Source organism: Vulpes lagopus, chromosome 5 (assembly GCF_018345385.1).
Source record: "Vulpes lagopus strain Blue_001 chromosome 5, ASM1834538v1, whole genome shotgun sequence".
NCBI lineage: Eukaryota > Metazoa > Chordata > Mammalia > Carnivora > Canidae > Vulpes > Vulpes lagopus.
This window is the reverse complement of record NC_054828.1, coordinates 72,608,238-72,621,201: the sequence shown is the minus strand read 5'-3', so window position 1 is coordinate 72,621,201 and position 12,964 is coordinate 72,608,238. Positions and strand designations below refer to the sequence as shown.

General features: G+C 43.9%; 1 protein-coding gene and 1 pseudogene across 1 annotated transcript; both read right to left on the bottom strand.

Moving 5' to 3' along the window:
* LOC121492027 overlaps positions 1-12,964 on the bottom strand; it is a 332,162-nt pseudogene that overhangs the window by 203,403 nt on the left and 115,795 nt on the right.
* CRCT1 (cysteine rich C-terminal 1) lies at positions 9,588-11,030 on the bottom strand. The gene is made up of 2 exons (XM_041757251.1): positions 10,961-11,030; positions 9,588-10,192 (listed from the first exon to the last, which is right to left on the bottom strand). The coding sequence occupies exon 2, from the start codon at positions 10,163-10,165 to the stop codon at positions 9,881-9,883; it is 285 nt and encodes a 94-aa protein (XP_041613185.1). The 5' UTR covers positions 10,166-10,192; positions 10,961-11,030; the 3' UTR covers positions 9,588-9,880.

The window sequence follows — 12,964 nt, the reverse complement described above, 5'->3', positions numbered from 1 at the left end:
GAATACAACTATTACAATGATGAGAAAAATTACATTAATATAAAAAATGTAGTACAAAAATTTTCTAAGAAATTAAAATTTTCCAAATGAATGTAACTGGGGCATTTGGGTGGCTCAGTCAGTTAAGCAGCTGCTTTTGGCTCAGGTCATGATACCAGGGTCCTGGGATAGAGCCCTAGTTCAAGTTCCCTGCTCAGCAGGGATCTGCTTCTCCCTCTCCCTCTGCTGTTCCCCTTGATTGTGCTCTCTCTCTCTCTCTCTGTCCAATAAATAAAGTCTTTAAAAAAATGAATGAAACTATCTTGTGAGGTTGTGAGTTCTCATCTTGTCTGTAGACATGTTCAGGCATCAACCGGGTTACTGCACAGGAGACTTTTCCTGCAAGAATGAGCGATCCTAACATGATCTCTAATAATCCCTTCAAATGTCAAAGATGTTGTAAATTTTGGACTATTTATGCCTAACAGTTTTTTTAAAACATATTTTTAACTAAAAAGATAATACAATAATCATTTCATCTTTATTATTGATTGGGAATTAGTTACAGAAAGGATATGATGTCAAAATTGAGCCCAAGCATCTTCCCTGTGTTTCTGGATTGGGTGGAGTACGGGGTTAATGTGCTGCTTTGTACTGAGAATGCACCACACCTTGATGTAATTTTCTGATGAGCACCAAGTACAAAGCAAAGATTAAATTATAGAGTTTATGTTGTCAACAATCAATCAGTAGTTGCTTTTGAGCAACTTCTATATACAAATCATAGTGCTGGGTAGACAGGAAAACACCAAAATGTATAGGATGCAGCCACTGTCCTCAAGAAGCTTCAAGTCTAAGAGTATAAGAAATTGGCCTTCCTTTAGCAATGGAATGAGAATCAATAATTTGTCACTAGATTTTAGCTTCCCTTTGAGGTTGTATCCCAACAAGTGCCACTGATCTCTCCCCAGGGCATACTTGACTCTAAGAAGAGCAGAAGTTCTTTCCCTTGATTCCCATAGTGCGGGTGAGACAAACCAGGAACTTTTTTTTTTTTTTAAGATTGTATTTATTTATTCGTGAGAGACACAGAGAGAGGCAGAGAGAGAAGCAGGCCCCATGCAGGGAGCACGATGTGGGACTCGATCCCGGGACTCCAGAATCAGGCCCTGGATCATGCTAAAGGTAGATGCCCCGTCGCTAAGCCACCCAAATATCCCCAAACCTGGAACTTTCAAAGAACCAACTACTAGTTCTGGCAATATTGCTTATTAGAAACCTTTAAAATTTTTATTCTATAACCATCTCAAGTGTAGGGATCCCTGGGTGGCGCAGCGGTTTGGCGCCTGTCTTTGGCCCAGGGCGCGATCCTGGAGACCCGGGATCGAATCCCACATCGGGCTCCCGGTGCATGGAGCCTGCTTCTCCCTCTGCCTGTGTCTCTGCCTCTCTCTCTCTCTCTCTCTCTCTCTCTCTCTCTGTGACTATCATAAATAAAATAAAAAAAATTAAAAAAAAAAAAGAAAAAAAAAAAACCATCTCAAGTGTAAAATAAAATAGAACAAATACCCTTTTCATGCAAATCTATGCTTGCAGGAAAGTAAAAAAAAAAAAAAAAACCCTCAAGTTCCATAATTCAAAGAATTGAAAATCAAAACCAGAAAAGGGAGTCTGTATATGGATATGGCAGCTACCTGAGGGCAAGGTGGTTCATTTTCTAGATGTCTGAGATCTAAGGTCATGAAGAAAATTACACAGTGCTGGGAGCAATAAAGAGGACTTCCTCTGCAAAAAAGTGGAGTAAGAAAGGGTACCACAAGACACAAGGAAACTTGTTGCCTTCCTCTGGGCTTACAGAGGGCAGGGAGAGAAAATCAACCTTTAAAATTAATACCTATAGGCTTGTGCTTCATATTAGTTTTCCATTTATTTAAAGTATACTGCACATGTGGTCTAAGAGTCCCTAAGCTAAATAACTAAAATGAAAATTGGTCCAAAGTAGGTGGCTTGGGATACCTGACAGTAATAAGCCCAAAATCAATCTAGAGGAAATTTTCTTCAATTTAAGCCACATAAGATATCCACAAATAAAGTTCCATTGAAGATATAGGTTGTTTTCTTGTGTGTCTTGTAATTTTGAATTATGAACTCATCTTCAGTGAGAGTCCATATATTCTAAAAACAGTAGGATTAGACTACCAAGAAATTTCAGATTAATAAAATATCTGGGAGATCCCTGGGTGGCTCAGCGGTTTAGCGCCTGCCTTCCCCCCAGGACATGATCCTGGAGTCCTGGGATTGAGTCCCACGTCAGTTTCCCTGCATGGAGCCTGCTTCTCCCTCTGCCTGTGTCTCTGCCTCTCTCTTTCTGCCTGTGTCTGTCATGAATAAATAAATAAAATCTTTAAAAAAATAAAATATCTGATAAATATTATAAAAACAAGAATATTTCAAATGATTGAATATAACATTTTTAAAGATTTTATTTATTTATTCATGAAAGACACAGAGAGAGAGGCAGAGACACAGGCAGAGGGAGAAGAAACAGGCTCCCCACAAGGGAACCTGATATGGAACTTGATCCCAGGACCCCAGGATCATAACTGGAGCCAAAGGCAAATGCTCAACCACTGAGCCACCCAGGCATCACTAAAGATAAATAAATTTAAAATGTAAGAAAGCATATAGACACTGTTTAAAAATCATCAAAAGAAAAATAAGAAATTAAAAATATAAATATTGACATTTTAACATCAACAAATGGTATAGGTTAAAATTAGATTTGGCTAAAAATAAAAGACCAAAAAGGTGATGGCTTAGTAAATTATAAATCTCTCACAGAAAATTAGTTTTGGGAGCACCGGGGATGCTCATCCAGACTCCATCTTTCTGCCTGAAATCCTAACCAAGAGCCTCACACAGATTAGGCCCTCAGTAGAAGTGTGAGGAATGAGTGAATGAAAGAGTTCTCTCTGTAGAAAGAGAAAATCAGACGCCTATGGGCTGAACGAAGATTATCGTGTGCAAATGTAGAAGTAGAGCTAAAGGAAAGAAGAAAATAAAATTATAAAGGACAAGTCCAAAGGATCAGAAAGCCCTGAGGAAAGAGCAGTGTCATTAAAGGAGGGGTAGAAGCTAATCAACAGTGAGCAATGCTGCGCAGAGGGCTAGGGCCTTGGGCACTGGAGAAAGACCACGTGGTGACCCTGGAGTGAACATAGTGGTTGATGGGACAGGGTTATTTCGTGGGATTAAGGAAGATTTATAAATACAAGATAGAGTAATGAATGGCACTCTTTGAAAATGTCGTGGTTCATTATGGCTTGAGGATAAAGTTCCAGGAGCTGTAGGTAGTTGAACAAGGCCCTGCCTTGTCTGTTCCCTGACCAGCTGTATAATCTCACCTGCCCGGGCTTCCTGGAATTCCAGCACGCAAAATTGTTTGCTACAAAACACATGCTCACCTCTCTAGCCTTTACACTTAAGGCTGTTTACTTTAACTTATTTTTTCCGATCCTCTCAGCCTGGAAAAGCCCTACACATTCTTCAGGGCCAAGTTCAAGCAATACCTTTTGCCAACTCCTCAGCAGGATGAGCAGTCCTTGCTCTGTGGTGCAAACTTCATATGCTGACTTCAAGCATTTATCACGTTATACTGTGTTGTGATATTTGACTCTCCCACTAAGCTACTGGAGAAGAGTTACCTGCTTGTATTATATGGAACCTAGCATATAGTAAGTGATCAATAAGTTTTTAATTAGTGAAAGGTTGTAGTTATAAATAAACTAAATCACTGAGAGAAGGGTGATAGAGGAAGGAGGTTCATTTCTGACTTTCAAGCACATGTAGTCACATTTCATACACGTAAAAAATGGCCTTGAAGACTGCAAATAAAGTTTCCAAACATGCAGATCTGATATAGCTACATTACTGGTAATAGAACTAATATATTCTTTTTTAAAGATTTAGATTTATTTATTTGAGAGAGAGAGGGCATGGCCCAGGAAGGGGCAGAGGGACAAGCCGAATCCCCACTGAGTTTGCAGCATGACTGAGGGCTCAATCCCAGGATCCTGCGTTCAGGACCTGAGCTGAAGCCAGATGCTTAATCGACTGAGCCACCCAGGCACCCCAGAACTAATATATTCTTAAGAATGACATGTACCATTAAGTGAGATATGTTAGAAGCCCTGCTTCTTGTCCTGATGCAGTGTCTGTAAGAGAGGAAGGGATACTTGCTTTTCCAGGGTGAACACATTCTGAGGCAAGCTGACATATTTCAGATTTATCAGAGCCAAATCATTCTGATCTACTGCAGTGTCACTCATAGAAAAGAGGATGTTGCACTTACTCACTATGAACACCAGTTTCCTGTTCAACCTGTTCCATCTGGTCAAGATGAAACTGCTATCCCATCAGATGGAATCTTACTATAACTGTTCAATCCCTTAAAGGCACCAAGATGAATCATGCAATGGGAGGCAAGTCCTGTGTGATTAACCTGATTTAGATGACATTCTTTAGCTTCTGCAGGTCTGCCCTGTCTTGGTTCTCCTCCATCTGGATTTCTAGACCTTGAGACCTTAAGATAGTCTTATCAATTGTCTAGTCCCAATCTTGGAGTAATTGCTCTGACTTTATTATCTTTTCCCTCCTCACTTGGAACTCAATCTCTTCTGAACTGCTCAATTTCTCCCTCAACTCAACCGTTGACTTTCTGTATTGCCCATTCATTCATTCATTCATTCACTTACTCACTTAACACATATTCATCAAGTGTCTTCAATGTCCCAATCCCTGTTCTTCACACTGAGTTTACTGCAGTGAATGTGACAGACTATGTATGTTCTCTCAATAATTTTCACGGCTTAGGTGAACCACATCTCTTCCCAAGGATTTGACTCATTTCTCTTTGACTTACTACCATGTGTTTATGTCAATTTTCAAGGACTCTCTGCCTGGAGCTTCAGCCTTGTATCCTGTCTCATGGTCATGTCTTGTCAGCCACCTCAAATTCAACATGTCCTGGACCAAACTCTCCTCTTTCTCCCACAGCACTCCTGTCTCTCCACTTTCAGTTTTATCAATAGTATCATCCTTTCCTGATCACCACACATAAAGCTTCAGAGACACCCTAATTACTTCCTCTTCCTTGGTCCCAATACATCTCCCGATTCTATTTTTCTTCCTTTAGAACAAATGGTTTTTGCATCTGTTATTTCCCTTTCTTACTCACTGCCATGTACTGAGGTTGGATCCTCATTTCAGCCCAAATCTATTGCACCTCCTACAGTGATGTGCTGTATTCTATTTAATTCTTCCTCTATAGCATCCTATTCACTGTTGCCTAATTAATTTTAGGGTCATGTCAGAGAATACTGTGGGTATAGACCAGCTGCTCTCTTTCTAAAGTACTTCTTTCAAAACCATTTTCCCACCATCTCACTCTACAAATACGTAGTCTCAGCTCCTTTGATGACACCCAAAACTATCCATGTTCTGGCCTCATCACTCCCTCTCCAAGGATGTTTCCTCATAGTCTTTCTACACCATCACCTCCCCCGTGGATTTCCTTTCTCCTCCTTCTGCTCAAGCTTGAAACTATTCCCCTCCTTCCCAGAAATTCATATCATAGCTCATTGTTCAGAAAATTGGTTTTTAGAGTCAGACACATCCAGTGCAAAACCCTGTTCTGCCATTTACAAGGTATGCAACCTTAGGATGGTTACCTAACAGCTCTGTGTCTCAATTTTCCTATCAACAAAATGTAAGGGGAAACCTAGATGTGGGAGAATTGTGAGGATTAAGTAGGATAATGCCCACAATATATGCTCACAATATATGATCCATCTCACTATCAAATCTGTGTGCTCACTAGCTAGAATTCTGAGTGATGTCCTTAATAATGAAAGTCTCTTATGGGGACAGTGTAACTGAGCACCCCTTTAACACTGTAGCCTCAGGCTGCCAGTGAGGCAGGAAGCTCATAAGCATGTGGTTTCATGCTGTGTGATGGCTCACACATTTTCTGCCCAGATAGTGCTTCCTTGGAGAGGCCTCCTAAAATTGGCAAGTACCTCCACTTAATGTCTATACCTCATCTTCTTTATTTTCATCATAGAACTTTTCATCATGTGAAATAATCTTTCTTGCTCACTTTCTTGTCTGTCTTCACCCTGAAAAGTGAAGTTCCCATGGCAAGTCCCCATGACAAGTCCACATGGGTAATCCCATATAGGCAGGTTCACACGAGTGAATCTACAAGGATAGAGTCTATATGCCAGATCCACATGGGAAAGTCCACAGGATGGATCCACACAGGTGGGTCCACTCAGATAAGATCCCCATGGCAGGTCCACACAGCAAGATCCATGGGGTAGAGTCCCCATGGCAAGTCTACATAGACAGGTTCACGTAACAGGGTCCACATAGGTCCACATGGTCTCATTCTTTGTCTGCCCCTAGCACCACGAACAGCATCTGATGCAGTCTAATAAATGCCCAAAAGAAAGAATCTCTGCTTCTCTGAAGTACCTCCATCCTCAGACCCAGTTCAGATCCCTTCTCCCATAAGGTCTTGTGAATAACCCCGCCCACAGTAATTTGTCCTCTTTTGAAGCCCTGTAGCAAATCCTCATCTAAATTCAGTTGAATCCACCTAGGTGCCTCAGTGGTTGAGCAGCTGCCTTTGGCTCAGGTCATGATCCCAGGGTCCTGGGATTGAGTCCCACATCAGGCTCCCCTCGGGGAGACTGGTTCTCCCTCTGCCTATATCTCTGCCTCTGTCTCTGCGTCACTCATGAATAAATAAATAAAATCTTTAAAAATAAATAAACAAATGAATTCAGTTGAATTCCTATAGCCATTGTCTATGCCATGTTCAGCTTGTGAATTTCTTGTGTTGTTAAGTATTATCTGTATTTGAATATGAAGTTATTTCTTATGTGTGACATTATCATACATACCTTGTGTGATTATTTACCATATTTCCCAAATCAGACTATAAACTCCTTGAGGTCAAGACATGCTTTTCCATATCTCCTAGAATGATTCAGTACAACACTTTACATGTGATGAACTAACAAACATTCATTTATTTATTGACCTCTAATAGGTACGTGGCACAGTTTTCAATGCTAGGAATGCACTGTCCCTAAATAATTAATTGGGTGACATTATTCAATTATTTCAGTGTGTAGGTTAGGAAGAAGTAGCTCTTGGTTCTCTTGGAAGGCATCAGAAGGCTAGTTCAACCAGAGACTCAACTTGTTGGCTAAGTAACTTCTGATGGATCACAAACTCTCAGAGACTTCCTGGTCTCTCAAATAGAGATAACAACACTTATCTTACAGAATCATGAAAGAGATATATAGCAATACCTTATAAACTGCTAAATTCCATATAAATATCAGTTGTTACTATTACCACTAGAATAACATAATTTAGGCTGAAAGTGGAGCCAGTGTGAATAAAATAGATTCAATAGTACTATTATTATCTTATTATCCAAAGTTAATAAGATATCTGACTCTAGTTGTCACAATGAGCTGAGTGACAATCTTTGAGTAGGACTTCACATTGCCAAATGCCAAAGTCCAGCCAACATTCCCACGGGGAACTGCTGGTACCTCAGAAGGAATACCTGTACCAGGCATTACAGCTTTACCTGCTACTAAAAGTCAGAAAAGCCTGGGGCCATAAGCACAGAGCTCCAGCCCACCCAGAGCTGCTCCTCAGGTTTCTATAATGAAACTGTTCTTCAAATGCCCAAATCTCTGTCATCAAACTACCCCTGAGGTAGCCTGCTGAGATCAGGGATACATAAGCTTGGTGGTACTTCCATCCATGGCCAGGCATTCGATTGATACAAACACGCCTCATATACAAAGGTCTGTGTTCCAATTAGAATTCACATGTCTCTCAGTAAGTCACTACCTTTCTTCCTCGGACTCAGGCCTCAGCTTCCTGTACTAGAGTCAGATCCCACCTTCAGGCTGGCTTTACTCTGTCTCTTGTGAGTCAAGCAGTGCTCCCTTCCACTGAGGCTTGAGGCTTGTTGCTCCAACACATATCACTGGTGTGGGAGGGCCAGGTCCACGAGTGATATCATCTGTTTGTAAACAGTTTCCACAAGTCACCTCCCACTAGGAATCACAGAATCTCAGAGATGGAAGTAGGGGCCCCTCCCACCTAGAGCAGGGCTGCCCTTCAGAGGCTCCCCAATAGGGGTCATTTGGCCTCAGCTCTAAACATCCAGGATGAATCAATGGACCATCTCCTACCTCACCTCTGAGCAAATACTTTTGCTGGGTGGATGCCATGACAGAGCTTGCTAGTCATTGGGTTACTGATGGAGCAGGACCAAGAAGCCAAGCTTCAATTTTCTATGAGTCTGGGTGTGTCCACAGAGGCCTAAGTGTCCCTTCCCCTGAATGGCAATGATTTCTAAGGCAGTAGAATATGATGCCAAGTCTGAAAACATGGACTTCCGAGTCAGACAGATCCTGGTTCAAATCTCCTCTCCCTCATTCAACATCTGAGGGCCTTGGACCACTAGCTGTGCGACTTTAGGAAAGTTGCTGAAACTCCCTGAACCCCAGTTTTCTTAGATTAAAAAAATGGGGGAAGTCTAGACTTTGAGATTACCATAGGATGAGATAATGGATGTAGTGTCTAGCCCTGTGCCTGGAACACAGGAAGTGCCCAGTAAGTGGCAGCTATTAATCCTATTATCACCACCAGTATTATTGTCTCTTCCATTTTGAACCAGCCAGCACCACAGGGATGTTGTTTTCTCTATTTCCTCTTTCCTCAAGTGAGTAGAGGTAAGATCTATGCCCACAAGCCTGGGCTTCAGACTTCAGGATGACCCCACCACCGCCATCACAGCCACCTCTAGAGAATAACATTGCCATGGTTCTGAGCATGGCCCATCATGCCCCAGAGTTCCAGAAGTCCACGATTCCTGGTTGGGCCTCACCTGTGTGGATGGTGCCTGGAGAGGGAGCTTCCCGGGCTCCTAGAACATTCGTCTTGGAAAAGTTTCCTCACCTAGGAAGGAAATCAGTGGACTGATGATCCTCTCTGGCAAAAGAAAGTCTCAGATCACCTGATTCGAAAACCTCAAAGAATCACAGATCCAAGCCTTTGCCACAAAGCTGCCTGTGCAACAGGTCCTGATGGGCAGAAGGGTGAGCACATCCGCCACAAGGCTCTGGAAGGTTTCAGGGAACCAAGAGGGGCAGTTAAGAGTCTAAGCCTGGATTGGGGTACCCAATCTTCTTCATCATGCACTGCCTGAGTGACTCTAAGTTATTTATCCCTGGTTTCTCTTCTGTAAAATAGGGTAACAGCACTTACCCCCACTGAGTCATTGTGAGAGTGCCATGAGGTGATGCATGTTATGTCAAGTCCTTAGAACTCTGTCTGGCTCCATTTGTGATTTCTGCTATCATAATTAAGTACTAGAAAGCTACTCTTGTTCAGGCATGAATTTGACTTTTCTTCCTTTTAGATATGCCAAGCCAGGGCTAAATGAGAGATAGTGGACGGGGTAACAGAACTCCATAATAAACACACAAATGAAAGAACAAATAGGAAACAAAGTGTTCTTGGAAGGTAGAAGCTTTATTATGACATGGACATTTATTAAGCACCTCCTGTGTGCAAGCCTCTGCCGACACTAGGGTCCAGCATTCCACACAACGGTGTTCAGGTTCCCGGGGAGGATAACCACACGGGGGTCAGACCGTTTGGTGGGGCTGAGGACAGAGTGGGTTTTGGAACATCCAGTGCAGGTAGGTTTACCGCGGGCGGGGGCGGGGGCGGGGGGGGGCACTCTGACCCAGCCCCGCGCAGGAGGGACTCAGGTGGGGAAGCAGCGCTCAGGGCAGGGTGGCCTTCAGCAGCCGCTGCAGCAGCCTTGGCTCTGGACGTTGCTGGAGCTCTGAGACCGCTGGCTGCGGCCCCCGCAGCAGCTGCAGCACCCGCTCCGACGCTGTCGGCGCCGCCGCCGCGGGAAGCAGCCGCAGCCGCTGCAGCAGCCGCAGCCGCTGGAGTCCCCGCAGCAACCGCAGCAGGAAGACGAGGCGGCGGGCTCAGGCTCGGGGGCGGGACAGGGGGCCGGGCCCTGGGAGGACCCCTTGGAGAAGCCTTTGGCGGAAGCTGCGCTCTGCTGGAAGGACATGGTGGAGCTCAGCTCTTCACGGTGAACCTGGAAGACGAGAAGCCTCTACATGCCAACAGGCCTTTTCACTCCGAGAACTGAAGTCAGGGCTTTAGAGACTTGGCCGTGGGAGAAGCTAGCCTGGCCTACTGCAGGGGGAGGGAGGGGAAGCAATGAAAGGCACCCCAACCAGATGCTTCCAGTAAGTGAACCAGGCAGAGAGCAGGAAGCAGTCTGGAGAGAATCAATGGGTTTCCAGTTTCTCCAACTAAAATAAGAACCACCCAAGTTCTCACAGTGGAAACTAAAAAGGCTATGATGGCAATTTATCTGTGGGACCCGGTCCAAACTCTTCCTTTGGCCCTTTCCTCTTGCTTCATTTCCCTGTGGCCGCAGACCTTCAAGTGCTGTTTGCACAGTTATTAGCATTCTATAAACAGCCATCAGAAAACACCCAAATCACACATGAGGACCTGCTGCCTGGGTCTAAGGAACCCACAAACACCAGAAGCATGTCCTGGTCATTATTCCTGCCGACAACCCCTGTGTACCCCACGAGTACAGGGAAAAGAGTGTGCCAGTCTGCATAGTGGTGTAGAGGATGCAAGCCTCCCAGTCCAGGGAGCCAAAGAACTGCATTCTAGCCACATTCTTGCTAACCTTGCAAAAGTCACCATCCCCAGTTGGACCTCCATGTCCTCATTGGTACCATGAGAGTTTGACTCACTTGAAGCCCAAAGCACCGCTCTAACCTCGCCTCCCCTCTGCCTTCAACTCTTCTAGAATTCCTCCTCCAGGTCCTGCTTAGACACTTACCAGACCTTGGCTCCACTGGAAGACTCACTCAGTTCTCCAACTGGAATGGGCACCTGCTAGGCAGTGGACTGAGCAGTGGCCAGCCAAAGAAGCTTTTATAAGATTGCAACCAGGCACTGCCCATTTCCCAATAGACATGGTCAGCTGACGCATCCCAGAGACATTCATCACTCAGGTAGCACTGTAGGTGGTGCACGTGGGTATTCAAGTCACTTCACAGAGGTGCCAGGATTGCTGTGGCATGTTTACTTTCCAAACAAGTCACTGTCCATAGCTGAGAGGGCTATGTGTGTGCTAAGAGAAGGCCTGAGGGCTCAAGTGGGGTCTGAGACCTCTCTTTAGGACCTGTTCTCTTTGCCCCCTTCTATAATACACACACACACACACACACACACACACAATTCCCCCATTTGCACATCCATCCCTGTATAGTCATCTACTTGGTGTGGTAGTTTACTTACTTTATTATCTTGCTTCGCATCTCTCTGACTCTTGGTCCTTGGTTTTTCAAGTCAGGCCACAGACTATGTGAAAAGCCTACTGGGTTTCATCTAGAAGCTTCCACATGACACTGAGTTAAGATGATGGTGGGGATATGCCTATGGGAATCCCAGTGGTGATTTCTCTCTGTTGGAAGAAAAATCCAGGCAAAGCTATGGAACCGTTAAGACCAAAAAGAACTGTGAATGTAGTCAGATTGCCGTATCTCCATACAGACTTGGAGGCTTAAGAGAAAAATGTATGCTGGGTGTCTGGCCCAATTGCAAAATGCTAACCCAGCTTGTGGGACTCACTGCTTCTTACTCCCTGCCTCCACCAGAACCCTTTTGAGGATAGATTACCCTTGGTGCCACTGGCCAATGGAAAGAGGAAGGAAAGAAGGAAGGAAGGAAGCAAGGAAGGAAGGATGGAAGGAAGGAAGGAAGGAAGGAAGGAAGGAAAAAAAAGGAGTAAGGAAGTAGGGAAGGAAGTTAAGCTAGGACTTACCCAAGGTCCAAAGTATCCATGAGTAATGGTGCTTTTAGAATAACTGAATTTTAAAAACTAGAACAGAGTTTGGAGGTCAACTGGCTTCAGAATGTCTTACTGAATACAAGCACCCACAACCATAAAGGTGAGATAAAAGAGAAACCCAAGACTAAGAATTCAAGAGTTGATGGTGAGACATAGGTTGAAGGTGAGTGAGCTGGGCATGGCATGGTGGAACAGACAAGGAGAGGTAAGTCATGAAAGATACCAGTTTCATCTAAGGTACCTTTAGAGCCTGATTAACAGGTTGCATGTACCTGGGGCACCTGTTGGTGAGTACAGGTGAGACATTCCAAGAGGTGAAGTCTTATTAGAATAAAGAAGGAAGTAATGAAGTAACAAGACCTCCAGAAAGGAGATCTTTTCTGGGAGATGACCTGGGCAAGTACATGATCACTATATGGACTTGTGGTCTCATATACTAACTTACTTCACCTATCACTGTTAACTTATTTCAAAGGAAAAGCTAATTGTTCTTCTGGTCTATAAAAGGCTGATTTAGAATTATCATTCCTATCATAAACTTTCTGAGTATCTCCTGAAGGAATCAGCATATTCCTAAAGAAAATGGAAAACTCACTTTAGTGACAAAAGCCCCCTTGTTCCCCTGACCATACACACACACATATACACTGACCACGTGGAGACAGTCTTTGGCAGGAGAAGGGTGCCCTTTTTGATTCTATATTCAAACCACATTCAGGTTTTCATGATGCAGGGAAAATGGACTCAGATATTTCATACCTGTCTCCTAAATTCACTCCCCCAAATCCAACCCACCCCCGCTGCCCCCAGCTCTCCTCTCTAGTAACTGATAGAAGCACCTGGGATTATAATCATCAGGAAAATAAAGAGTATTTATTTATTGGAGCCCAGAATAAGCACTTTAGGAGGCCTTATCCCCATAACTAGGAGATAAAGTCTTAAACTATCACCCATACTTGAAGGAAACCCACATCCTCCCCACAGAGTATC